The 24292-nt window shown below is 51.1% G+C and overlaps 1 protein-coding gene across 9 annotated transcripts in view; it reads right to left on the bottom strand.

Moving 5' to 3' along the window:
• The window catches only part of SFI1 (SFI1 centrin binding protein), a 73127-nt gene that overhangs the window by 4094 nt on the left and 44741 nt on the right, over positions 1-24292 (bottom strand). For all 9 annotated transcript variants that reach the window (XM_053669790.1, XM_053669789.1, XM_053669788.1 and 6 more), the window contains 16 exons: positions 18163-18319; positions 16518-16679; positions 14662-14732; positions 13618-13710; positions 12360-12457; positions 11308-11374; positions 10157-10287; positions 7402-7483; positions 6917-7095; positions 6066-6141; positions 5477-5572; positions 4944-5020; positions 3778-3880; positions 2608-2704; positions 1130-1290; positions 626-700 (listed from right to left, as the gene is read on the bottom strand). In XM_053669790.1, the coding sequence (XP_053525765.1) occupies positions 626-700; positions 1130-1290; positions 2608-2704; positions 3778-3880; positions 4944-5020; positions 5477-5572; positions 6066-6141; positions 6917-7095; positions 7402-7483; positions 10157-10287; positions 11308-11374; positions 12360-12457; positions 13618-13710; positions 14662-14732; positions 16518-16679; positions 18163-18319 (1725 nt within the window). The remainder of the gene's footprint in view (positions 1-625; positions 701-1129; positions 1291-2607; positions 2705-3777; positions 3881-4943; positions 5021-5476; positions 5573-6065; positions 6142-6916; positions 7096-7401; positions 7484-10156; positions 10288-11307; positions 11375-12359; positions 12458-13617; positions 13711-14661; positions 14733-16517; positions 16680-18162; positions 18320-24292) is intronic.

Genomic DNA, 24292 nt, shown 5'->3' with positions numbered 1-24292 from the left:
GGAACTGATCCTCTGGCAGGAACAGAGGCAAAGGGCTCCAGGGGAGGGAATCCGTGGGGGCAGCACGCTGGGCTGGCCAGAGAAAGGCTGGGGACACATCCACATTGCAATCCGGGAAGCGAGAGGGACCCCTGCACGTGAAGGTTTGCTGAGCAGGATGCAGTCCCGCCTGGCGTTTTATCAAGGCCTTGCATAGACTTAAAAGCAACTCCCATTAATTTCTGCATTTGCCCTGAAGTATTTTTTTTATTTAAGATTTTGTTCATTTATTTAGAGAGGAAGGTAGGGAGGAGAGGGAGAGGGAGAGAAACATATGTGAGAGAAACATCCATCAGTTGCCCCCTGCGTGCATCCCACCCGGGGACCAAGCCTGCAACCCAGGCGTGTGCCCTGACTGGGAATTAAACCGGTGACCCTTTCACCCTGCACGATGACACCAAACCAACTGAGCCACACCAGCCAGGGACTGTTGTATTTTTTAATGTGACGCAAAGGATCCTGAAGTGACCTGGCCTTATATAGTCACAGGTGGAAGGAAGCTGGCAATGCCCAGAAATGCTGGGGTGAGGGGTGGGGCATGTGGCGGGACAAGCCCTGAGGGAAGGGGCTTCTCAAAAGCTCCCACCTGCTGTCTCCACTGGCAGAAGCAGGACCGGCTGAGTGTCTGCGCCAGGAGTTGGGCCCCCTGCCTTTGCAGGAGCTGGGGAGAGAGTGGGCGCAGAGGGAGCAGCCTGAGTGTCGCCAGGTGCCTCACACCCAGACTGCAGCCTCCCCACCCAAGCGAATGGTCTTCCTATCACCAGGTGTCCTGTGTGAAGCCAGGGGCCTCCTGCACCAGGCAGGGGCTTCTAGATGATTCCACAGGTCCTCCGGCCCCGACAAGCCGTGACGCAGACTAAACTGGGTTTTTCTGCTGACCCATCATCCACCAGCACAAGACCCAGTCAGAGGCTGGTGTCCCCCCAGGCATCCCAGAAAGGCTGGGACAGCCTTGTGCCCACAGGACCCCTGGCTGCCCAGCATCCATACTGGCTGCTGTGAGTTCTGCAGGAAGGACCTCTTCCTCCCTGGGAGGTGGTCTCCTGGCCTGGACGGCTGCACCACACAGGGGAGCAGCTGCCTGCCTCACCTTCTTCCTGACACAGCCCAGATGGTGCAACCTCCAGCAGGCCAGGCCCCGCAGCAGCAGCTGCCGACGGTAATGCTGCGCTGCTCTCTCCAGCTGGGCTCGCTGCTGGGCTGCCCTCCGGCCTCGATCTCGCCAGCACCGAAACCAGGTCCTGAGACGGCCTAAGGCAGGTCCGAGTCAGTTTGCTCTTTTGTAGGATCTATGCGAACTGTGTCAGGGCAGGGCTTAGAGAGCAGAGTGGAGAAGGCTGTGTGGGGAAGTTGGGGTGTCTGCCCACACCCAGTGAGACCACCACACGTGGATTTTCCTCTGTGGACAGCTATGGCCACCGTTAGCAACTGTGAGCTCCCTGGGCACTGGAAGCAGGTCTGTTTGCTGTCGTGACCTGCCCGAGAGCCCACCAGAGCCACGAGGACCACAGTGTGCCAGGGTCCCCCAAGTGCCTGATGCTGCTGGGCGACCCAGAGGTCTGACAGGGTGAGAGGCAGTGGCTTTGTCTTGCCAGGGAGGAAACCGCGGCTCAGAAGTCCAGCAGCCCGAGCCAGGCAGGGCCGGCATCCTGCATTTGGTGTGTGTCGCCAGGTTCCCTCTGGAGGAAATACCCTCTTCTGTTTTGTTTTTTTATTCTGGATTTCTTCCTTTTCTTGGGCTCTGAGAGAGGAGCGCTGATGCCCAGGTGGGGTACCCTCCAGTGCCCGCTGGGGGGTCAGGGGACAGCGTTCGCGGCCTAGAGGCCAAGCGTTAGCACTGAATGCTGACCACTTCAGGCCCTGCTGTGAGCACACATATATCAGTCTCACTGGGTCCTCATAACAACCCCAAGGGACAGGCTGCATATCCCCACTTTACAGATGGAGAAACTGGGGCTCAGAGCCGAGGACTTGCCCCAGGTAGCATAGCCAGCACTCGACTCCTGCCTGCACTTTGAAACACTGTTTTAACCACGACACCTCGCTCCTAGTTGGTCCTCCCCCAGCCCCCAGCCCCACGCTTGGACTGCCAAGCTGTGCCTATAACAGAGAGGCCTTCATTGAGCCAAGAAACAGCCCCATGGGTATAGAATGCACGTCTGCAATGCGCTGGGAACACAGTTTCAAGTCTCCCGAGTCCCTTGTACTATCCTTAGTGGACAGGGCAGTCCCAGGGCCTGCCATGTGCTACAGTGATGTGTCTATAAGTCAAGGAACAGCAAGGACCGCTGCGAGCCCTAGAAGCTGGAATAGCCAAGGAAGGATTCTTCCTAAGCCTTCAGAGGGAGCATGGCCCTGCCAGCACCTTGATCTTGGAACTGGCCTCCAGAACTCCGAGAGAACAAATTTCTGATGCTTTAAACTTCCCAGCCTTTGGTGCTTTGTCACCTCGGCAACAGGAAACTAATGCACATGAAGGAGTCAAAGACTAAAGGGAAGCAAACAGCACAGCCTGACAGGCCTGGGCCCTTCACGATCCTTTCCTCGGCTGCCAGGGCCCCCACTTACCCCTGTCCAGCACCTTCTGAGCCTCCCCGATGGCGCAGTGCTCCTGCTGCCGGTAGTATATCTGCACTGACGCGGCCTCCCGCCACTGGATCAAGACCTAAGGGACAGTGACCACAGCATGTCCTGACATCCTGGGGACACCCAGCTCTGCTGGCAGCCCCTCAGGGAAGGGGGCCGAGTGGCGGACACACGGCGCTGAGACGCATTCCTGGGAGCTGCAGGCAGGGCCCATCCCCTCACGGGAGGCCCAGTGGCTCAGGTGATGTACCTTTTCCACCAGAAGGAATTAGACGTCATTCTGCTGTATTCGTTAAACAGACACTACACATTACACGCAGTCTTTTGTATGTGAGATTGACGAAATCACACTAACAACACTTTAAAAAGGAGTCAAGCAGCCAGGGGACGCCTGGTTGGTGCCTGGTCCCCAGAAAGGCCTCCTCCCTTCTGAGCCCTGGAGGCGAGCAGAGTGCTGACCCTGCCCCCAGAGCAGGGCAACCGCACGCTGGCCGAGGCGCTTTCCTGCGGACAGACTGGGCATCGGAGGCCGTGCGCACTCTTCTGCTCCAGACACTGCAGAGCTGTTGGGAGCAGCCGGCCCGCCTGCCAGCCGGGCTCCAACCTGCCGCTGTCGGCCAGTGCCCCTGAGTCCTGGGACCACCTCTGCCATTTCATTTGTTTTGAGTCCCACCTGTCTTCCCATGGCCACGTCCCACCACCCCCGCCCCTTGCCCAGCACATGGGGACCAGACCCCACCACGTGGTATTTTGGGGCCACTTCGCACTAACAGTGACCAAACGGGATGCTCCACGCTTTCCAGAAAGTCCCGAGGCCCAACACCCTGCGAGGCTGACGAGCTGGAGCCAGCGTCATCTTCTGACCGATGTGGAGACGCGATTATAAATGGTTTGTCCCAGTGGAAAAGTCCACGTGTGCAAAATGCTGGCTCTGACACAAACTAGTTTACTCACTGCATGCCGTGTTCTGCCTTCATAAATATTGGTTCATATTAAGTAAAGCCCATAATAAGTAAAGCCCAGTGGCTCACCCGGCAGAGGAGAGTCATCCCGTTCTCTAGGTTCCTTTTCCGTTCACATCCCTGGCGCCACCGCCCTGCAGGAGCACAGTCCCCACCCTCCCAGGTGACCGCTGGCCTCCCCAGGCCTCACCTTGAAACACAGGGTCCTCCTGTAGTGAGCTCTGGCTCGACAGGTTTTCTTAGCTTCATCCACACGGGCTGCAGTGTTCTCTCTCCATCGATGGAACACATCCCTGCAGGTACACAGGCCAGGACGGGGGGTGACACGGGTGTGGGGAGAGCACGAGAGGCTTCTGGGAACCACTCCTGGCTCCTCAGCGCTCCCCGGAATCCAGGACACGCTGTGCTGCAGAGCATCCCTCTCGCCGATGTTTACCCTGACGCAGACGTGCAACTCTCGGGTGCTGAGCAGCTGCCCTGGGCCAGGCACGGGGACATCGTGGTTAACGAGCCCAAACTCCACACCCTCACACAGTTAGGTGCTACAGGGAACACAGAGACACAGCCATGCGATGGCAGGCCGTGACTCACACTGTGATGAGGGAGCTACAGAGATGGGCAGCTGGAGGGAGGGCAGCGGGACCTCGGCACCGCCCAGTGCTGAGTCAGTCCAGGGGCTCCCTCCTTCAGTGCCCCTCTGAGGAGCTGAGTGGACACTTCATGGGATACTGAAGGAGGGAGAGTGGTGTTGAGTCCACAAGGCCCACCACCCCTGGGCAGTGTGGAGAAGGAAGGAAAGAGAGGAAGGAGGGAGGCCTGCCGGACAAGCGAGTTTAGAGCTTAGCTCATGCAGGAGCTGGAGCCGAGGCAGGTGACCTCCACGGGCGTCACAGATGCAGAAGGTCCTAAGATGGGATGGTGACTCTGGAGAGTCAGCGGAAGGTCTGAAAGGCCAAGGGGGGAGGCAACGGACTGGGAACTGAGAGGCCAAGGGAGCCGTTGCAGCTTGCAGAGCAGGACAGGTACTAAAATGGTGCCTTGAGAAGTGAATCTTTCTGGTCTGAAAAGGGTGGTGGGGGGAGCGCTCAGAGGAGTAAAACTAGTGGGAGGTCTCACAGACATCCGAGTGAGAGCTGCTCCCCCGAGGACCCACTCTGCACACAGCAGGGGCTCCAGACATAAGAGGTGAACCAGTGAATGGGGTGCCCACTGTGGAAAAGCCAAAGCTATGCTATGAGCAGCATGAAGCAGCCAGGCCCATCCGGTGCTGGCCCTGGACAAAGCCCCCATCCTGCGTGGGTCTGGAGTTTGCTCCCCGATCCTCATGCTGGACCAGGGAGACGCTGGCAGACTCACCGCAGCAGCTGCCTCTTGTGCCGGCTCTCCCTGGCCGCCACCTCTTGTAGGATGCTCCGCACCCGGCTCTGGTAAGTCTGTAGGAGACCAGGACTGGAGGCCACCCCTGGGTGCTATTCCCAGGCAGGCCTCAGGTTCTCGGCAGGGACTTTGATGCTAACAGCACTCACCAGAGGGTGGGGAGAGACCAAAGGCCCCAGGCCAGGAGACCACCCTCACAACAGGGAGGGGACTGTCTCACTAAGTCCTCTCCTCCTAAGTCAGACCACTGGACTGCTGGACCAGGGGCCACTTTGAGAGTAAGGCTGGGGTCCCCAGACAGCGTTTGTTTTTACTTTTCTTGTTTGCATTTTCCAAGCAAGTGTGGAAGAACTTAGCCCTATGGCTGGAAGACCCACTGTCCAGGGCGCTTGCTCTGAGGATGGTGGGATTACTCTTTTGTGAGCGGGGCAGGAAGAACCAAGAAGGGAGACAGTCCTCAGCATCCCCCTCCCCCAAAGGCAAGCCCACAAAGGGAAGGCAGCAGCTCCTACCCCCCAGGTCTGCAGCGCCCTGTGCTGCAAGGTGTGCTGGTGATGCAGGTCTGCTCGCATCAGCTTCTGCTGCTCAGCGCCCCGCAGGGCCAGGCACTGCGGGCAGAAGAGAGAGCCGGCCACGCAGGGCCGGGGAGGACGGGCTCGGCTTGACCTCCATTTTACACGCAGTTTGGATGAGCCTGGGTGAGGATCGAAACCCGGGAGCCCGGCTTCCTCATCTATAAATAGGTACCTTTGGGGGTTTTGCGATTACATGGGGCCAGTGCCCGACTTAGGATAAATGCTCCAGCAAGGTCAGCACAGACGTCTTTGCTCAGAGTAGGGTGGGGATCAGTGGCCAGACCAGGAATTTCAGATTCAGTAAGTTCAGATAAGAATAGCCTAGCCCATAACAGAACAAGACAGTTGAGCCAACCGTCTCATGAAACCAGGCGAACGGTTTTCATCCACTGCCTGGCCTCTTCCCTACACAGGCAGGTGGTTTCAGAGGGACTGGGGAGCAGCCCATACGGCTGCTGAGTCACACTGACGCACAGCCCCACCTGTCCACAAGTCACATGTGGGCGGCACCTGTGCCAAGCCTCACCTCCATCCACCTGTTCCAGGCCCAGCGCAGGAGCCGTGCCGAGCGGAAGTCTGCAGCCAGAACCACGCCCTTCTTCCTGTGGGGGGAGTGAGAGCTCAGCGCTGCAGCCCACGCAGCCCAGCGATGGCTGGGGCCCTCGGGGTCGGGGGGGCTGCCTCACCATCCCTGGCTCCTCCCTAGCAGTTCTTAAATCTGGAAGAGAGTCAAGATCCGCTCCAAACAGCCGCCAGAGGATTTGGGCTGTCCTGGGAAAGCGCACGTGTAATCAAGTTTTCAGGCTGCCTCACGGGGCTTCAAGTACCACCGAAGCCTGTTCACGTGCAGGTGACTGTGCAGGTTAAATGTGGCCAGAGCCTGAGAGGTGGGGGACCTCCCAGCACAAAGTGGATGCAGAAAGGCACCAAAGCAGGACAGTGTCTGCAGTGGGAACGCAGGCTGCCCGTCCTGCCCCACTAACCAAATGCTGTGGTGGACACTGCCACACCGTGCCCACTGGCCACAGCCGAGGCTCCTGGGGGGGCGGGGTCAGCTATGCCCCAACAAGCCCATTAGTCTATTCCTTGGCCACAGTCACTCTGCATGGGCCCCGAGCAGCAGTGGGGTGCAGCCCATAGACAGGACTTCGGATCCACAGGCATGTTTGTCCCCCTCATGTTCCAGGATCCTCTTGCCACAGCCCTGGTTTCGAATGGACTGCTTTGGACTGAAATTTCCAGAACTTAAAACCAGAGTCCAGGCTGACACAACCTTCTGGCCGGGCACTCGGATCTGACAGTGCTGCCACTCTGACCAAAGCCAGTCTGAGGCAGAAGCTTTTCACTCACTCTGCTCCGGCAGAAGCGCCCACTCACTCTGATCTGAGCCCTCGGGCTCTCTCCCTCCACGTGGAGAAGGCCTTCCGGAGCCTCCCCTGGCGGTGGTGGGCCCAGGCCACTGCTTGCCGCTGCCGCTCCTGTCGATGTGCTGCCGCCTGCTGCCACCACGTGAACCAGGACCTCCGCAGAAGCTGCCGTTCGGCGTGAAGGATGGCCTGCCGCAGGACGGGAGAACACTGAATGGGTCAAGTAGGAGGAAACCCGGAAGCCAGAAGAATCTAGAGGCTACAAATAATGACCAGTACAAAAGAACGGACATTCGGGAGCCAGCTGCCCTGGCCCAGAAGCCACTGTGCAAAGGAAACAGACCCCCAGACGCTGGCCCTTCTTGTGCGTCCCAGGCAGGCTGTCCCCAGTGAGGGTCTGGGCTCCAGCTGGTGTCCTGACGGGGAGGCAGCGAATGCAGAGGCCTGAAATGGGTCCTGCCTGTCCCAGGCACCTCCTTGGGGAAAACCACTTACTATTCTCTCTGCCAAGCGGTTTTCTTGATGCCGAAACATCTTCTGCCACCAAATCGCAAATACTTGCTTCTCTAATGTCTCCCTATAAAATAATAATAGTAGTAGGAGGAGTAGTAGTAGTAAAGCACTTAAAATTGAACTGGAAAAGAATGAAAAGTTCTAAGTGTATGCTTCCTTTTACACTGTGCTATTAAGAGGCAAATAAACTTAGAGAGGGAGAAAGAAAAGGGGAAGAAAAGGAAAGCAGAAAGCAGTGGTCAAAAAACCCACAAACAACGCAATACTTTCCAAGTATCTCTGCTGCCAGCCAGGCACACAGTCTGAAAAAGACCCCGACTCTGAAACCCTTGTTCTCCTGCAGCTCCACGTTGAATTGCCAACAGTGGCCAAGGATTCCAGTGAGAGCCGTCCCGGTCCATGCTGACCAGCCAGGACACAACTCCTTGGAGCAAGTGGCTTGAAACAGATGCCTGGCCCCCAGGGCTGACCAAAAAGGTCTGAGGCCACCCAGGAGGCGGCATTTAAAACCCGAGTCCCAGGAGAGGGAGACGGGGAGACAGGTCTAGTACCACTGCTCTGTCACCTCGGCCTCAGCCCAGCTGCCCACCGCGACGAAGTCAAAGCCCACAAAAGCAGTGCTGGGACAACTGGTCAACAGCCACCAGGGGCTGTGCACTGGCAAAGCCACGTGCTCTCATTTAAAAAAAAATACTATTAGAAAATGAAAAGGCAGGCCATATACTGGAAGATGATATTTTCAATATGTATATATATCTGACCTTAGACTTGTATCCAGAATATATGAAGAACTATACATCAGTAATAATAAAAAGACACATAACCCAATGTTTTCAAAGCCAGAGAAAAGACTTCAATGGGCACTTCACAAAAGATAAACCTGCAGTCTATAAACACATGATAAAAGACAGGGAGTCAAAACCTGAGCCGCCGCGCTGCTCAGTCCGACGGGCAGGACAAACACGGGTCAAGCAGCTGCCGGGAGACAGCTTCCCCCTCGGTCTCCCAGCAGCTGGAACGCCACGGGGAGTCACGACCCCCAGACGAGCTCCGCTGCTTTCACTGATTCCCGAGGAGGCCCATGGCAGGGCTCCCGGTGAGGGGATCCCCACTTCTTGTCCCTCCTAATCCTGCCTCAGAAGTAGCAACCAACCCCAAACTGACCCCAGTTTCTCGCTGAACCCCCGAGGAATCCTTCAGAAGGGACCCGAACCTTGCAAACTCCTCTCCCTCAGGTGGAGCGGCACTCGGACTTCCTACACTGGGTCTGACTTGGTCGAACAACGGCTTTTGTTCCTAGCGGATCGGGCTTTGGTGATGCTCACGTCACTGGTCGTCAGGGACATGAGCACCCCGTGCCTATCAGAACAGCTGAGTTAGAAAGCCTGTAAAAACCAAATGTTTGAGAGGGTGTAGAGCGACTAGAATTCTCATCTTTTCTGATGGCAACATAAAATGACGTGACCGCCTATACGCACATGCTAGGTATGTCTATCCAACGACAGAAGAACAGTCCGCAAACACAAATGTTCACCACGTCTTTATCTGTAACGGCTCAACCCAGGAAACAACTCCTATTTTAACTGGATCAATACTGTCCTACATTCATACCACAGAATACTACTCAGCAATAAAAGGCTGAACTGCTGATAACATACAACATGGCTCAATCTCAAACACATTCCACTGAACTTTAAAAGCAGCCAGATACCCTGGCGGGGTAGCTCAGCTGGTTGGAGCAGCATCCTGATACGCCAAGGTTGTGGGTTTGAGCCCCACAAACGTCTGTTCATTACCTATAGGATCAAGCAACCCCCTCAGCCTGGTCCTCCTCATCCTTCCCACTCCCGCCATCCATCCTCACCCCCGTGGCTCACAGCCAGGCCTCCCCCAGGTTCCAGCCTCAGCACTAGCTCTGAGCTCTAGACCTTGTGTCTGACTCAACTGAGGACACAAGGATCTGTTCTCCTGAACTGTTCAACAGCTTCTTGTGTGACAGCCTCATCTCCCACAAAGTCACTAAAAAGATCTTCCTCCTCCTCCTTGGACTTTGGAATCAAGGAGCTCTGAATTTCAACCCTGGCTCTGCTAAGTACTGTTTGTGTTACATGGGCGAGCCATGTATTGCTTCGAACCTGTTGTCTCAGGACTGCCGGCAGAAGGGAATTATCGAGGAAGATGATGATGTCATAGGCCAAAGAGTCTGTCTATCAGTTTCCTCTCTACCATCAGGTCAGGCCTGGCATAGTGGCAGACAGGGAGTTAGCAATGAACCACTTCATTACGTTCCACGTACATCTCTGCCCCGCTGGCAGCTAAGAAGACTCAGCTCTGCTCCTTGACTGTCCTAATTTCACGACTTCAAAAAAACCAGGTCTAGCAGAACAGGAACAAAACGTTTCACGGAAATCACACTCCAGAACGCCTGCCAGAGCAAGGCAAGGTCTGACCACACTGATCCAGAGAGCTAATGGGCAGCTTTAATGGAGCTCACTGCGGCTTCAAATGGTAGAAGGGGCATAAAACCCAGGCCGTTTTGAAAGCATTCGCAATAAAAATGGACAAAAGATTTCCCAGGGGAAAATACAGCTGTCTTCCTGCTACACGGAATCAATGCAGGCACGTTACCGGAAAAACCAAGGAAAACCTGGGCCCACAGGCCTGGGAGGCTGAAAGGCAAAGCAAATGGCTGTGTGGGTGGAAAATTAGACCCCAGACACTGCCCCCCGCCGTGTACCTGTGAAAGCGCGCTGCTCTCGCGTTAAGGACACTTTCTTGCTGGTGCCAGCGCCAGAGTCTTCTCCATGCCTGGAAGGCCGCGGGCAGGGCCCTCTGCTGGAAGTGACTATCAGCTCGGGCCTGTAGCAGCTACGGTAAAACAGTCAATGACCATTGTGTGCACTTTAGATTAAAAAAGAAAACGACCTTTCTGGGTCACCCCTTGAAGGAGGTTTGCTTCCTACACAAAATTGAGAAGAAGTTTAAATCATTTTTCATCTCTGCTAACATGACAGGGGAAAACTGTTCACTTTAATGAAAAGTGGGTTAAACATCTCTTTGTATATTTATGTGTCTATACACATATTTATATTTATCTAAGTTTTTTTCCTATGGCCCAAGTGTTCATACCCATCAAGAGGGCATACGAGATAACGGGGACAGGTCTGGCAGGTGTCGCCCTGTTGAACGGCCAGGCGTGGCCGGATAGAGGCACACACGGCGCCACTTGGCACTGCAGTGCCCGTGTGGGCAACGCCGGTTCCCCTGAGCCTGAACGTGGCCCTGAAATCCTTCTCGGTTCAGCACTCCAGACAGCCACACACCACTGGAGCCGGCCTGCGAGATCCCTGGGGCTAAATTACAGGCCCTGGGAGAGCTCTCTGCCGTGTCCCAGTGCTCAGCACAGTGTCCGAGGCACCGCGGCTGCTCAGCAAGCCCTTCTTACATGGAGCAGAACCTGTTTCTCTCGCTCTGCCTTCACTAATCCATCAGCCTGACCCCCACCTCCCCCCGCCCACTGTGGGTACCCGTGTCTCACACTGTTTAGCACAGGGACATGGCACTTATGTTCTAAGGTCCCACTGGGTGATGGGTAGCTGACTAACAAAGGAATGTGAGTAAAATGTACGTGGAATGAACGGCCATTGAGAGCGCACTGCTTTCAGAGAACACCCACATTTTCAAAGCAGATGAAGGAGTGGGAACGATGCAGACTTTCTGACATCACTAGACAGCACTGGGGGAAATACCGTGCAGTTTTCACAGCACCCTCTCGTCCAAGTCTGAACACCACATCTCTTGGCACAGGCCTTTTCCAAGAATTTTTCCAGAGGAAATGGATCCAAGAATGTAAGCCAGCAGAGGTACCTGCTACAAACTGCTCCATACCTGCTTGTATTGCCTCTTCTGAGTGTGTTGTAACCACCACCGGAGACACCTGCGCAGCAACATCCTTCTGAAATACAAGACAGAATGCCAAGGTACTGCCCACCCCGCTTCCAGGTTTGTTTTTAAATTTTTATTTTGTTTCTGAGGCAGGTAAATTTAGATGTAATTACATTTGAGTGTTAAAGACAACCCTGATTTTGGACTGTGGCTTCCCAAAAGTGATTCCAACTTTCTTGTGAACCTAACTAGGCCACCAAGTGCAGCATCTCTGGAACTAAGGGAACAGCATGAAGACCCCAAATACCCTTGTTTTAAGGCTGAGCTCTGAGGCTTGTGTATGACCACCGTGTTCCCTTCACACAGTGATTTCGAGAATGAGAACTACATTCAATTTTGTAAACCAGGACTTAGAATAATAAGTCCAAACTGAGTCTGTTAAACACAGGGATTCTGACTTATTAAAAAATGTTCCAAAATTAAACTTACAAATATGCAAATTAAGTGCCTTAAACTGGCTTTTTTTAAGGCAGCGGGGTGTAGTGAATAGTGCTCACCTCTGAAGAGTAAGACCAAGGGGTTGGAGGAAGGGACCCCGGTAGCTTTCATTTAACTCTCTGCCTTTCCTCCTATACACTGACTTTTCCTCATGGAAATGTGGTGCATTCATATATGTATTTTAACTCAACGATTAACTCTAAAAAAAACTGAGGACACCCTCTGCACAGTTCAGACCAAGCCACAAATAGTCACCTGGCCTGAGCCTTCTCCTGAACAGCGTTAATGCATGAATTCTACAACGTGAATGTTGCTAAAGCTGGAAGAACTGAGGCGGTGAGCTAGCAGGCACACACTTCAAACAATGGTGGCCAAGAACCAGCATGAATGTTCCCATTCTGCCTTTCCTCTAATCAGCCAAAAGGGAAATGCAAGCTTAGGAACAACTGGTGTATAGCAGGGCCTTTCTGAACCTGCTGCCATAACTCATGGAAGGGCAAGTGGTCACTCCTGGAAAGCAGTGAGCCCATCACAGTGGGTCCCTGGGGAGCCCCCACCTGTAGTGGTCCCGGGCGGCATGCAGGAAGGGCAGCTGCTTTCTTTCCTCCCTCTGCTCAATCTGAGACTGCCAGAGGTTCCAGAACCTGCGCAGCAGCTGAAACAAAACAGGAAGAAAGTGGAAGTTTATTAAGACAAACCGATCTCTCTTAGCCTATTAGTTAGGAAATCCCTGCACCAAAAGATTGTAAGGTCCTCCAAAGCGGGAATTACCTCAGTTTTGAGCACCCAACAGGTAACAGGCTTGCAAAATGATTATGGAGAAGCTACGTGGAGCTATTCTGGGTCAACACGACAAGCAAAACAAAGGCTCTTCCACTCTATGGAAATCAGAAGCTATTTCTTGTAATATGGGCCTTGTGAGAGGCAATGCAATTGCAGAGACTGAAAGTGAGCCCGTCGCACAGTGCTGCCTACGGAGTGGTCTCGCCAAAAAATGTGAAACTTCAATCTAATCCAGCCCTTCGATCTGACGTCCAGTTATAGAAGTTACATAGAACAAAGGAAAATCAAATGACATCAAAAGGAAACAAACAGCCCTGGCTGGTGTAGCTCAGTGGATTGAGCACCGGCCTGCGAACCAGACAAGCGGTTCGATTCCCAGTCATGCCTGCACATTGCCTGGGTTTTGGGCCAGGTCCCCAGTAGGGGCCATGCAAGAAGCAACCACACGTTGATGTTTCTCTTTCTCCTTCTCTTCCCCTCTCTCTAAAAATAAGTAAATAAAATCTTAAAAGAAAAAAAGGAGGTAAATATAGCAAATATTACCAATTGTTGAGTTTAGATGAATTAAATGTTTATTACACTAGTGCTCCTATTTTTCTATACATTTAAATGTCTTCATAACTAACAACAAAACAAGTAAATGCCATCCCTGTGCACCCAGAATCACAGTCTACAAGAAGAGCTGGAACGCCCGTTGCCCTTGGGTAAACCAGCCCCCTCGGGGAACAGACCCACGGCGCAGACACCACCGCGGCCCCCTAGAGGGCAGGCTCAAACCCCCTTCCCCGGGTCGGGGTCCGAGTCCACAGTCCCTGACCTCCGATTCAAGTACCAATTTTCTTAGCAAACAGATAAAAAATGGGATTAAACAAGGCAATGACAAAGGTTTCTCTACTGGCTGGCATGGACGACTAAAGAAAGCGGGCACCACGGTTTCAGAGTCCACAGGTCAGGGGGCAAATCTGTACACACAAAGGTTGAAAAGACAGTGGCCATCGGGAGAGGCCCCGTGATACAGAAGGAGACCCTCACCATGACATCATGCTGCTGGTGAGCGAGATTCCTTCGTATTCGCTGCAGGTGGGCACGGGTCACATTGTCTTTTAGGGCTCCGAAGCAAAAGTGCTGTCAAAAGAAGAAAGGACACTACAGGTCACAAATCAAAATTGTCTGTAAAAATAAAAGCAGCGACAAGAAGCTCAGTCACACCTGGTCACAGCTGCTCCCCTGTCCCCGAGAGTGTTTCCCTGCTTTGAGTCTCCACGGCAGCCTGACACAGGCCAGGCCGCACAGGAGCCATTTAATAAGCAGCCTCGACCCACTCCCCGCTGTCCATGGTGACGCACGGGAACAAACGCACCCTGACCTCTGACCAGGGCACATCCCCCTGACCCAGACGGGAACACTACAGACGAAGGTCAAAAACATCAGCTCAGCCCCTCGCAAGGGAGACAGACTTGTAGCCTATGATGTTTTGGTTTTTTTAACTAGGTGGGGTCAACGTGCATACTTGCACAATTATAAATGCAGTGTTTTGCAGGAACAGAAGAGAAGAGAAGGAATCCGTGGTGAGTAGGGGGTTGAGGCAGAAGCAGGACACACGGGCTGGGCTCCAGCTCCATCAGTGCCTCACGCGTGGCAGGAGCAAAGCCCATGCTCTCCCGGCCCAGGCTTCAGTTTGCCAAGACCGAAGAGATCAGGGGTTCTCTGGCTCTGCTCTGGGAACTTCGCAGGACGCTAAAAGAGTTGGTGAGGGCTGGGGAGAGAACAGTACTGCTCCCCGGACCTCGCTTCATCCTCAGCACTGCTGCTCCGATCAACTCCACAGACTAGGCTTCCACCACTAAAACGGGGGCCCGCCATGTAAAAATCCCCAGGACCAGATCATCTCCAAGATTCCTTTATAGCCCCAGTCTCCTCTGACCCCACACCGTTACCATCTCTGATCCAAAACGACAATGGGGACACCCACCACACTTCTCGACTGAAGCGCACCACAGGACCAGGGGCCCTGGAAGAGCGTGATGTGGGTCCGGGACCCCCAGAGCGGGGCCTGAGCAGGGCTGACGTGCTTACCAGCAAGCGGCGCCTGCAGTGCTCCTCTGCCATCGCCCACCGGGCAGCCGCTTCTGCACACAGCAGCATGTCTGCAGGAGTTAAGGCTTCTGGTCTCAACAGGGTTGCCACCCCCACACGGTACAATCCTAGCGACCCGTCTGAAGGGTTCTGGCTGCAGGGAGCACAGGACATGCAGATCGGCTGATGTCCCCGTCTCCTCCTGATGAGCCAAGGATGAGTGAGCAAAGGGATTCCATGTGAGTTACTCCTCAAACAGCTGGCCTCCTCTTTCTCTCCTCTGATGCCCGTTTCATGAGAAGCAAAGACTAGCTGAGAGAAACTGCCAACAACTGCAGAAAGCATTTCCAAATCGTAGTATCTAACGCAGAACTTCTCTCTCCTGCGTTCTCTGTTCTGGCCTCCCAATCCAGTCAGATGTTTCAGCTAAAAACCTTGGAGTTACTTTCAAAGCTTTTCTCCTCCCACTCCCGCCATCTACCCAGTTGCCAAGTCCGTCTGCTGTCCCCCTAAATCTCTCCTGCTCTTCTGTCCCCGCCCCCAACACCCTGCAGTTCATCGGACTTGTTCCTCACACAGACTGGTGAGACAGCACCTCATATACCTGGTGTCCCTGTGCTGGCTTCGCTCCTCTAATCTAGCTTTGCCCTTCCAACATATAAACCTGCTGTACCACTTCTCAAATAATTCCAGAGGACCCCCAGTGCTGCCAAGAGAAAGCCCAAATTCCTGATCACGGCCCACCAGGGGAGTCAGCATCCACCCCCCACAGCTCACTACGACCCCACCGCCCACTCTGAAGGCTCTCCCTCATCTACGCCTGTGTGAGTGCCACTCCTCCCCCCGGAAACCGCCCCCGACCTCTCCGCTGGGCCAAGTTGTCCTCCCCTAAGACTTCAGTTCGGCTCAAACATTTCCTTGGCTGAATCACCACAGCAGCTCTCATAGGACTTGATGTAAACCTTTCTCATAACAGCACCTCTCATGTCACACTGTAAAGATTGTCATGTCGCCCCCACTAGAAAATGAACAACTGTGAATCTTCGAGTTTCCGCGTGTTCCAGAACTTAGGCAGGAGTTTAGAGCAAAGCAGGAGTTTGATAAACAACCCAGCGTGTGGATGCACAGCCCAGGCAGCCCCTAAACCCCCACCCCTGGGCACATGCTGTGGCGGGTGCAGTGTGTGCGGGACTCAAAGGCATGGGCTTTAAAAACTCTGGCTCTGCCAATGTCTTACTGTGAGTTGGAAAACCACTTGGCTCCCCTGAACGCTTCCTCGTCTGTAAAGTGAGTGCAGTGATGCCCACTCCCCAAGACCGCTATGAAGATTACGGGGACAATGCAGAACGCCCACACACGGTAAGCGCTCAATAAACGGAAGCTATGATCATGACGATAGATCCGCCAAGAACAGAGGGCTTTCAAAAACAGACATGAAATAAGACAAATTTCTGAGACAGAAATGGCTATGGCTATTTCCACCACCTAGTGGGGAGAAAGGCTACGAAATTTTGACATAAGATTCAGGACAGCAGGATTACCTCCGAGGAGGAGGAGGAGGGGGAAGGGAATACAAGCAGAGAGGAGCAGACGAGAGCTAGCAATGTTCTATTTTTTAAGTTAGTGGTGGGTACATAGGTTTTCATTTATTATTCTTTAAACTATAAATATGCTATACATACTGTTTTGTATGAATATCCCCAATCCAAAAACCTTAAAAGAAATCAAGAGAGATCAGCACTATTAAATGTTTAGTAATTGTTTCCTACGTATCTCCTGATTCTCGTTTTACAGGATGCTGAGCTCGCGCTGTCCTGGCTGAGGGGCAGGCGGGGCTGGGAGGCTGGCAAGGATACAGTGCTTCCAGTGAGTGAAGGCCCGACGCAGCACCATCCTTCCGGCCAGCGCCTCCACCCGCGCGTGGTGAGCATGCAAACTCTCCCTCTGCCGCCAGGCCCACTGCCAGTCACAGAAGTGTGTCTGAAGAACAGTGACTTGGTGGAATCGCTCAGCCAGCTCTGCAACAGAGAAAATAACGAGTTCTGACACCCCTCACCGAGCAATGAATTGGAAGCTTCTTTAAAAACAAGGTGAACCCCACTACTGGCAGACAGCAGGGACTCAAGGCTGCTCTCACAAAGAACTCTAGAATAAATGTTTTCTAAACACGGGAAGGTTATCAGGAATCCCTTAGCTACATCTCTTCTTTCCAAGAGAAAAGGTCTGGAATTTTGGGGAAGAAGATGCTATAAAATCAAAGAGCTGAGGCTCATAGTTACTACTGATGAGTAAGAACAGTGACTGCCGCTTTCAAAGGTTCCGTCTTGTTTTTGCCTCTTTGCAGAGGTCTCCCAGATGGGACTTTAGGGGCTGAGTCAATGACACACGGTTCCGACAACGTGCTGGCAAAGGGTTTTTTGAGCTTTCAGCCAGGCTGATGCAGGCTGCCAGCTTCATCAGCTTTTAACACTGATTAGCTAATGGCCCGATGAGCTGAAGTCCAGGAAATGAAAGGGAGTCAGTCCTGAAAGTCAAATGCTGTCACTGGAGGAACATTAGTCTGCAGCTCATCGTTCCTAACGGCTTACTGCCCTCCGGTTCGGGCTTGGGCAGCCAGGCAGTGGTCTCCTGTCACTAGCTTCAAATGGACACATTCAAACTCTCCCAAGGCACAGCTTTGGCAGCCTAGAGATTTCTGCAGAGAGTGCTCGGTAAAAGCTGGAAGGCCCAACCTAGCATCCAGCGCAGAGACTGAGTCACTTTTGCACAGGCCGAAGAATCAAAGTACAGACAGTACTGATGATGGTGAACTACACATTATCACTTCTGGACTCTCACTGGGAAATAAACCATTTGAAGAATGTTTAAAAAAGCTTAACAACAAATTACACACATTCACATAACTGGAAACAAACAAAAATCCAAATATCTATCAATAGAAGAATGGTTAGTAGATTAAGGTAAGCCATCCTATTAAATATAACCATTAAAAAAATAACATCTGCCCTGGCCGGTGTAGCTCAGTGGATTGAGCACGGGCCTGCGAACCAAAGGGTCACGGTTCAATTCCCAGTCAGGGCACATGCCTGGGTTGCAGGCCAGTTCCCAGCAGGGGACTCATGAGAGGCAACCATGCATTGATATTTCTGTCCTTCTCTCCTTCCCTTTCCCTTTAAAGATAAATAAATAAAATCTTAAAAAAAATAACATCAATGAAGAATATTTAAAGACATAGGAAAGTGTTGGTTAGTTGTATGGAAAAAAGCGATGGGCAAAATTACATACATCATATTAATCATAGCAACACAGTCATTATAGGATAATTAAAACCCCATTGAATAAAATGTACGCATAGAAGAAAATAAATGTGAATTGAGGATGATGGATTTTCCTCCTCAATCTCAATATCATTACATCTCTCCTTAATAAATTAGCACCTCTGGCAGAAGGAGAAACTGTGCCCCAGCCCTCTGCCCGCTGAGCCCGGGACTTCCTGCTCACCTTTCCGCTGTCTCTTTGCCCTCCGGACCCGCAGGAATTCAAGCCAGGCCTTCAGGGATCTCAACTTTTGCCAGTGCTGATGGTGCTTCACTGCAGAGACCACCTTCTGTGTCTCCCTCTGGACATGCCGGAGCTGCTCCTGCCACCGCGACCAAGCCTGAAGGACACAGAAAAGACAACACTCACAGGGGAGGCAGGAAAGCAGAGGGGAAGTACAGGTGGGGAGAACAGAAACACACACACACGCACACACACGGGAAAGGTGAAAACTAGACACAAGGAAGTGGCATGATAAGCTGTGGGAATTTGGGGTGAAAGGATAGTTAAGAAGGGCATCCTGCTTCCAGAAAGTAAGTTTTTTCCCCCTGGTTTAAGAACAGAAATAAAGAGGAACAATAAAGTCAATGAGCAGCCCTGAACACGTAGCTCAGTCCGTTGGCGCATCATTCTGACTCCCCAAGGTTGCGAGTTTGGTCCCTGGTCAGGCACGTGCCAGGGGACAGGTGAGTAAAAAGACAGGTGGAAAAACTCAGCAACAAATTGATGTTTTTCTCTCTCTCTCTCGCAAATCAATTAATACATTTTAAAAATTAAAAAAGACCAATGAGCAGACGAGAAGCAGGGACAATCCAAGGGTGATATAATTAATTCAGATTTGGCATAGGCGAGAGCCTGCCTTTTTTTCCAAAGTGAGAGGAAGCCTATGGTCAAGAGGCCCTTCCTCAGACACACTAGTTTCCTGGAACTGCATCTGCAGAAGCTGAAGTCTACGAAATGACTCCCTAAAGAGTGTCCATAAATGCACACACTTGAGAAAATCCTCAAGCACGCTCAGCAACACGCACGCCCTAGTCTGAAGGGGGCCATCTCAGACGGCGGCTTCAAACCTCCTTAAACCTACCACGCCTCTTCGCCTTCCTTCCTCTCAGCTGAATACCATCCTTCCTATTTCACCAAAATAAAAGCAATCACAAAAGAACTTCCTCAACCTGCCCCAACTCTACACACCTGCCCATAGGCTTTGCCTTCTCTCCTGTTACTCCGGACAAACTGTCCGTGCTCCCATCCAAGGTCATCCCCCCACTAAGGATACATCCCATCTCCTCTCCCCTTCTTAAGTTTATTGCTCTGGCAACTGCCCCCACTTCTGCATTATCTAGTTCTACTCTCTACTAGATTTTTTAAATCAGCACATGAATGTGCTGTTATGTCTCCCATCCTAAAAAAATATACATGTCCCTTCTGTGATATGACAGCCGAAAGCCATGGGGAGCCCATCACTGGACCTGAACCTGACACTAAAACAGCAACAAGATACAGTTTGAATATAAACTGTATCTTAGGTGTTATCATATCAATATTAAATTTCTTGGATATAATGATATTACAGTTAATAGGAAATATCCTCATTTTTAGAAGATATAATGGAGGCATAGGTGGAGACGCTGTGCCTTCTCTCACAACCAAGTTTAGAGACAACTAAATATTAGCAACAGAAAACACAGCCAGAACACAGAAAATTGAACTTTTCGGAAGTCTGATAACAACAAATTCTTCAGCCTGACCAGTAAGAGGGGCGAAACCAGCAGCTGGAGGAGCAGGATTGCACAGAAAAACTCGGTCAGACAGACTCGGGCGCGTGGAACCCAGGAGCAGGGTTGGACCTAGTAAGCGACTCAGCGAGTGACCGTGGGGAAACAGCGAGGGAGCAGGGCTGCGGGTTGACTGTGGTCACGCTTCCTGCGCAGATAGACAAGCGCGGGAGTGGGTGGTGAGACTATGGGACTGAGCAGGCCCCACGGCGAGCGGCAGCACAGGTCGCTGCCATTTCCCCACTCTGACCCCGCCTCCACATACAGCGTCATAACCCAGTGACCTGAGTGGCCCCGCCCTGGTGAACCACCTAAAGCTCTGCTCCTCACCCAGCTGCGAAAAACAGCAGAGGAGATCGCCATTTCCCCCGCTCTGACCACACCCCCACATATAGCGTCACAACCCAGCGACCTGGGAGTCCAAGGCTCTGCTTCTCGTACTTAACGGGCACAAACAGACCAAAAATGGCTCAAGAAGATCTCAAAGCCCCAGAGCCTATAAATCCAAGCGATGGAGAAATAGCAAAACTCTCAGACACACAGTTTAAAACACTGGTGATCAGGATCCTCACAGAACTGGTTGATTATACCGACAAATTAGACAAACATATGAAGGCGAAACTAATTGAAATGAATGGACTTGCACAGGAAAACAATAGCGATGAAAAGGAAACTGGGACTCAAATCAATGGAGTGGACCAGAAGAAAGCAAATAATGGCCAAACAGAAAAGAGTGAAGAAGCAAGAATTCAAAAAAATGAGGAGAGTCTTAGGAACCTCCAGGACATCTTTAAACGCTCCAACATCCAAATTATAGGGGTGCCAGAAGGGGGAAAAGAACAGCCATCAGTGGAAAACTTATTTGAACAAATAATAAAGGAGAATCTCCCCAATCTGACAAAGAAAATAGACTTCCAGGAAATCCAGGAAGCTCAGAGAGTCCCAAAGAAGTTGGACCCAAGAAGAAACACACAAGGCACATCATCATTACATTAGCCAAGATTCAAATGAAGGAGAGAATCCTAGAAGCAGCAAGAGATAAGGGGACAGTCACCTACAAAGGAGTCCCCATCAGACTGTCAGCGGATTTCTCAAAAGAGACCTTTACAGGCAAGAAGGGGCTGGAAAGAACTATTCCAAGTCATGAAATCCAAAGACCTACAACCAAGATTGCTCTATCCAGCAAAACTTTCATTTAGAATGAAAGGACAGATAAAGTGCTTCTCAGATAAGATCAAATTCCAGGAGTTCATCATCACCAAGCCCTTATTATATGAAATGTTAAAGGGACTTATCTAAGAAAAAGAAGTTAAAAAAACATGAACAGTGAAAGGACAGCAAACTCACAGTTATTAAGAACCACATTTAAAACAAAAGCAAACTAAAAGGATAGCTACATCAGGAGCAGAAACATAGAAATGAAGATCTCAAGGAGGGTTAGTAACAGGGGAGTGGGAAGAGGAGAAGGGGAGAGAAGGTACAGAAAATAAGTAGCATAGACAGTAAACAGAAAATTGATGGGGGGGCAAGAATAGTATGGGAAATATAGAATCTAAAGAACTTGAGACACATGGTCATAAACTAAAGGTGGGGTAATGGTGGGGACGGGGGGTAGGGTGAAGGGGAATGAAGGGGGGAATAGAACAACTGTAATGGCACAATCAATAAAAAAATAAATTGAAAAAAAAAGTACAGAGTCCGACAGCAACGAGCCACTCTGCTGGACTGGTAAGAGGGGCAGAGCCAGCAGCGAAGCAGTCGGGCAAGGAAGAGCCCCCCAACCCAGGCACGCAGGGGCGAATCCCAGGTGTGGGGTAGCAACGGGCGGACTCAGTGAAGGCGCAAGGTGGCTGGCTGACCGAGGTCACACATTTGCACACAGATAAACCAGCGAAGGAGTAGTGAGACAGACCTCAAAGGCCCCAGCGGCAGGAAGCAGCAGAGAGGACTGCCATTGCTCCCTCTCTGACCCCGCCCCCACATACAGCATCACAAACCAGCGACCTGGGTAGCCCCGCCCTGGTGAACAATTAAGGCTCCGCTCCTCACACATAACAGACGCAAACAGATAAAAACATGGCTCCAGAAGAACTCAGAGCCCCAGAGCCGATAAATCTAAGCGAACAAGAAATTGCCAACCTATCAGAGGCACACTTCAAAACACTGGTGATCAGGATGCTCACAGAATTGGTTGATTTTGGTCACAAATTAGATGAAAAAATGAAGGCTACACTAAGTGAAATGAAGCAAAATGCACAGGAAAACAATAGTGATGGAAAGGAAACTGGGACTCAAATCAAGGGAGTGGACCAGAGGGAAGAAAATAATGACCAAACAGAAAAATATGAAGAAACAAGAATTCAAAAAAAATGAGGAGAGGCTTAGGAACCTCCAGGACATCTTTAAACGTTCCAACATCAGAATTATAGGGGTACCAGAAGGGGAAGAGGAACAGCCACGAGTGGAAAACTTATTTGAACAAATAATAAAGGAGAACTTCCCCATTCTGGCAAAGGAAATAGACTTCCAGGAAATCCAAGAAGCTCAGAGAGTCCCAAAGAAGTTGGACCCAAGAAGGAACACACCAAGGCACATCATAATTACATTAGCCAAGATTCAAATGAAGGAGAAAATCCTAGAAGCAGCAAGAGATAAGGGGACAGTCACCTACAAAGGAGTCCCCATCAGACTGTCAGCTCATTTCTCAAAAGAGACCTTACAGGCAAAAAGGGGCTGGAAAGAACTATTCCAAGTCATGAAATCCAAAGACCTACATCCAAGATTGCTCTATCCAGCAAAGCTTTCATTTAGAATGGAAGGGCAGATAAAGTGCTTCTCAGATAAGGTCAAGTTCAAGGAGTTCATCATCACCAAGCCCTTATTATATGAAATGTTAAAGGGACTTATCTAAGAAAAAGAAGATAAAAATATGAACAGTGAAAGGACAGCAAACTCACAGTTATTAAGAACCACATCTAAAACAAAAGCAAACTAAAAGGACAGCTAGATCAGGAGCAGAACCATAGAAATGAAGATCACATGGAGGGTTAGCAACAGGGGAGTGGGAGAAGGAGAAGGGGGGAGAAGGTACAGAAAATAAGTAGCATAGATGGTAGGCAGAAAATCGGGGGGAAGGTAAGAATAGTAGGGGAAATATAGAATCTAAAGAATTTGAGACACATGGTCATAAACTAAGGGGGGGAAATCGTGGGGGAGGAGGTATGCAGGGTGGAGGGGAATGAAGGGGGGAATAGAACTGTAATGGCATAATCAATAAAATAAATTAATTAAAAATAAATAAAGGTTTAAGAAATGAAAAAAGAAGATATATTGATGTACTTAGAGAAAGCAAATGTGGTAAGATGTAAACAGTGGTTACACTAGTGAACTATATACAGTATCCATCTTTTCTGTGACTTAGTATTTGTCAAAAATAAAAAGTGGTGGGTGGAGGAGATAACTGTCACAGAAATGCTTCTAAAAAGGAATAAATCAGTTAATTTTCAAATCAGTCAACACACACCAGCCACACTTTGCCAGCCAGCTAACCCTCAATTTCTTTCCCTTCCTTTCCAAACTCCTCAAAAAAGCTGTCTGTAATTTCTCTTCTCCCAGGTAGGCTTCCTTGAACTTCTCCCCAGCAGGCTCACTGAAACTGCTCTTATCAAGCAATCAATGATCTTTAAATTTCTCAATCCAAAGGTCAAACATCAGTCCTTGCCCTCCCTGAACGGCCAGAAGCAGTTGACACAGCCGATATCACACCTTCCTTCACCTGGCTCCAGGGACACCACGGTCTCTCTCTGCGCCAGCTGCCAATTCCCGTCTCACAGGCTCGGTCCTGGAACCCCTCCATTAGCTACTCGCTCCCTTTGTGCTTTTGTCCAGTCTCTCATGGCTTTAATTACCATCTGCATGACCAGGACTCCCAAATTTACATCTCAGGTTGGACCTGCCCTCAGTACTCCACACATCTATCCAACTGCCTTCTTGACATCTTCTGGATATGCAGAAAGCCTACCAGGCTGGAGCCATAGAGCTAAAAATGTAGCTCCTCCTAATGTTTCCTCTCAAGCCTGCTTCTCCCTCCATCTGCCCCATTTCAGTGAGTGGCAACTCCAGTGTTCAATTCCTCAGGTCAAAAACCTGGGACTGTCTCTCTCCAAAACTTCACATCTATCTATCCATTAGCAAATCCTGATGGCAGTGCCTTCAAAACACACCCGGAATCCAACACCAACTTGCTATCATCCTTGTCCACAACCTCACCAGGAATTTGATAATAGCTTCTTCACTGTTGCCCCTGCTTTTATGCATGATCTTCTATGGTCTATTTTCTTTTTTTCCCCCAAAAATACACAAATTTTTTAGTATATTTTTATTGATTATGTTATTCAGTTGTCCCACTTTTTCCCGCTTTGCCCCCCTCTGCCCAGTACCCCATTCCCTCCTGCAATCCCTCCCTTTAGTTCTTGTTCATGGGTCATGCCTATAAGTTCTCTGGCTTCTCCATTTCCTATACTATTCTTCATATCCCC

The sequence above is a fragment of the Artibeus jamaicensis genome, unplaced genomic scaffold (assembly GCF_021234435.1).
Source record: "Artibeus jamaicensis isolate MK-2021 breed Jamaican fruit bat unplaced genomic scaffold, CSHL_Jam_final contig_525, whole genome shotgun sequence".
In the NCBI taxonomy this organism is placed as follows: Eukaryota; Metazoa; Chordata; class Mammalia; order Chiroptera; family Phyllostomidae; genus Artibeus; species Artibeus jamaicensis.
The sequence above is the reverse complement of the archived record's forward strand: the minus strand, read 5'-3'. Positions and strand labels throughout refer to the sequence as shown.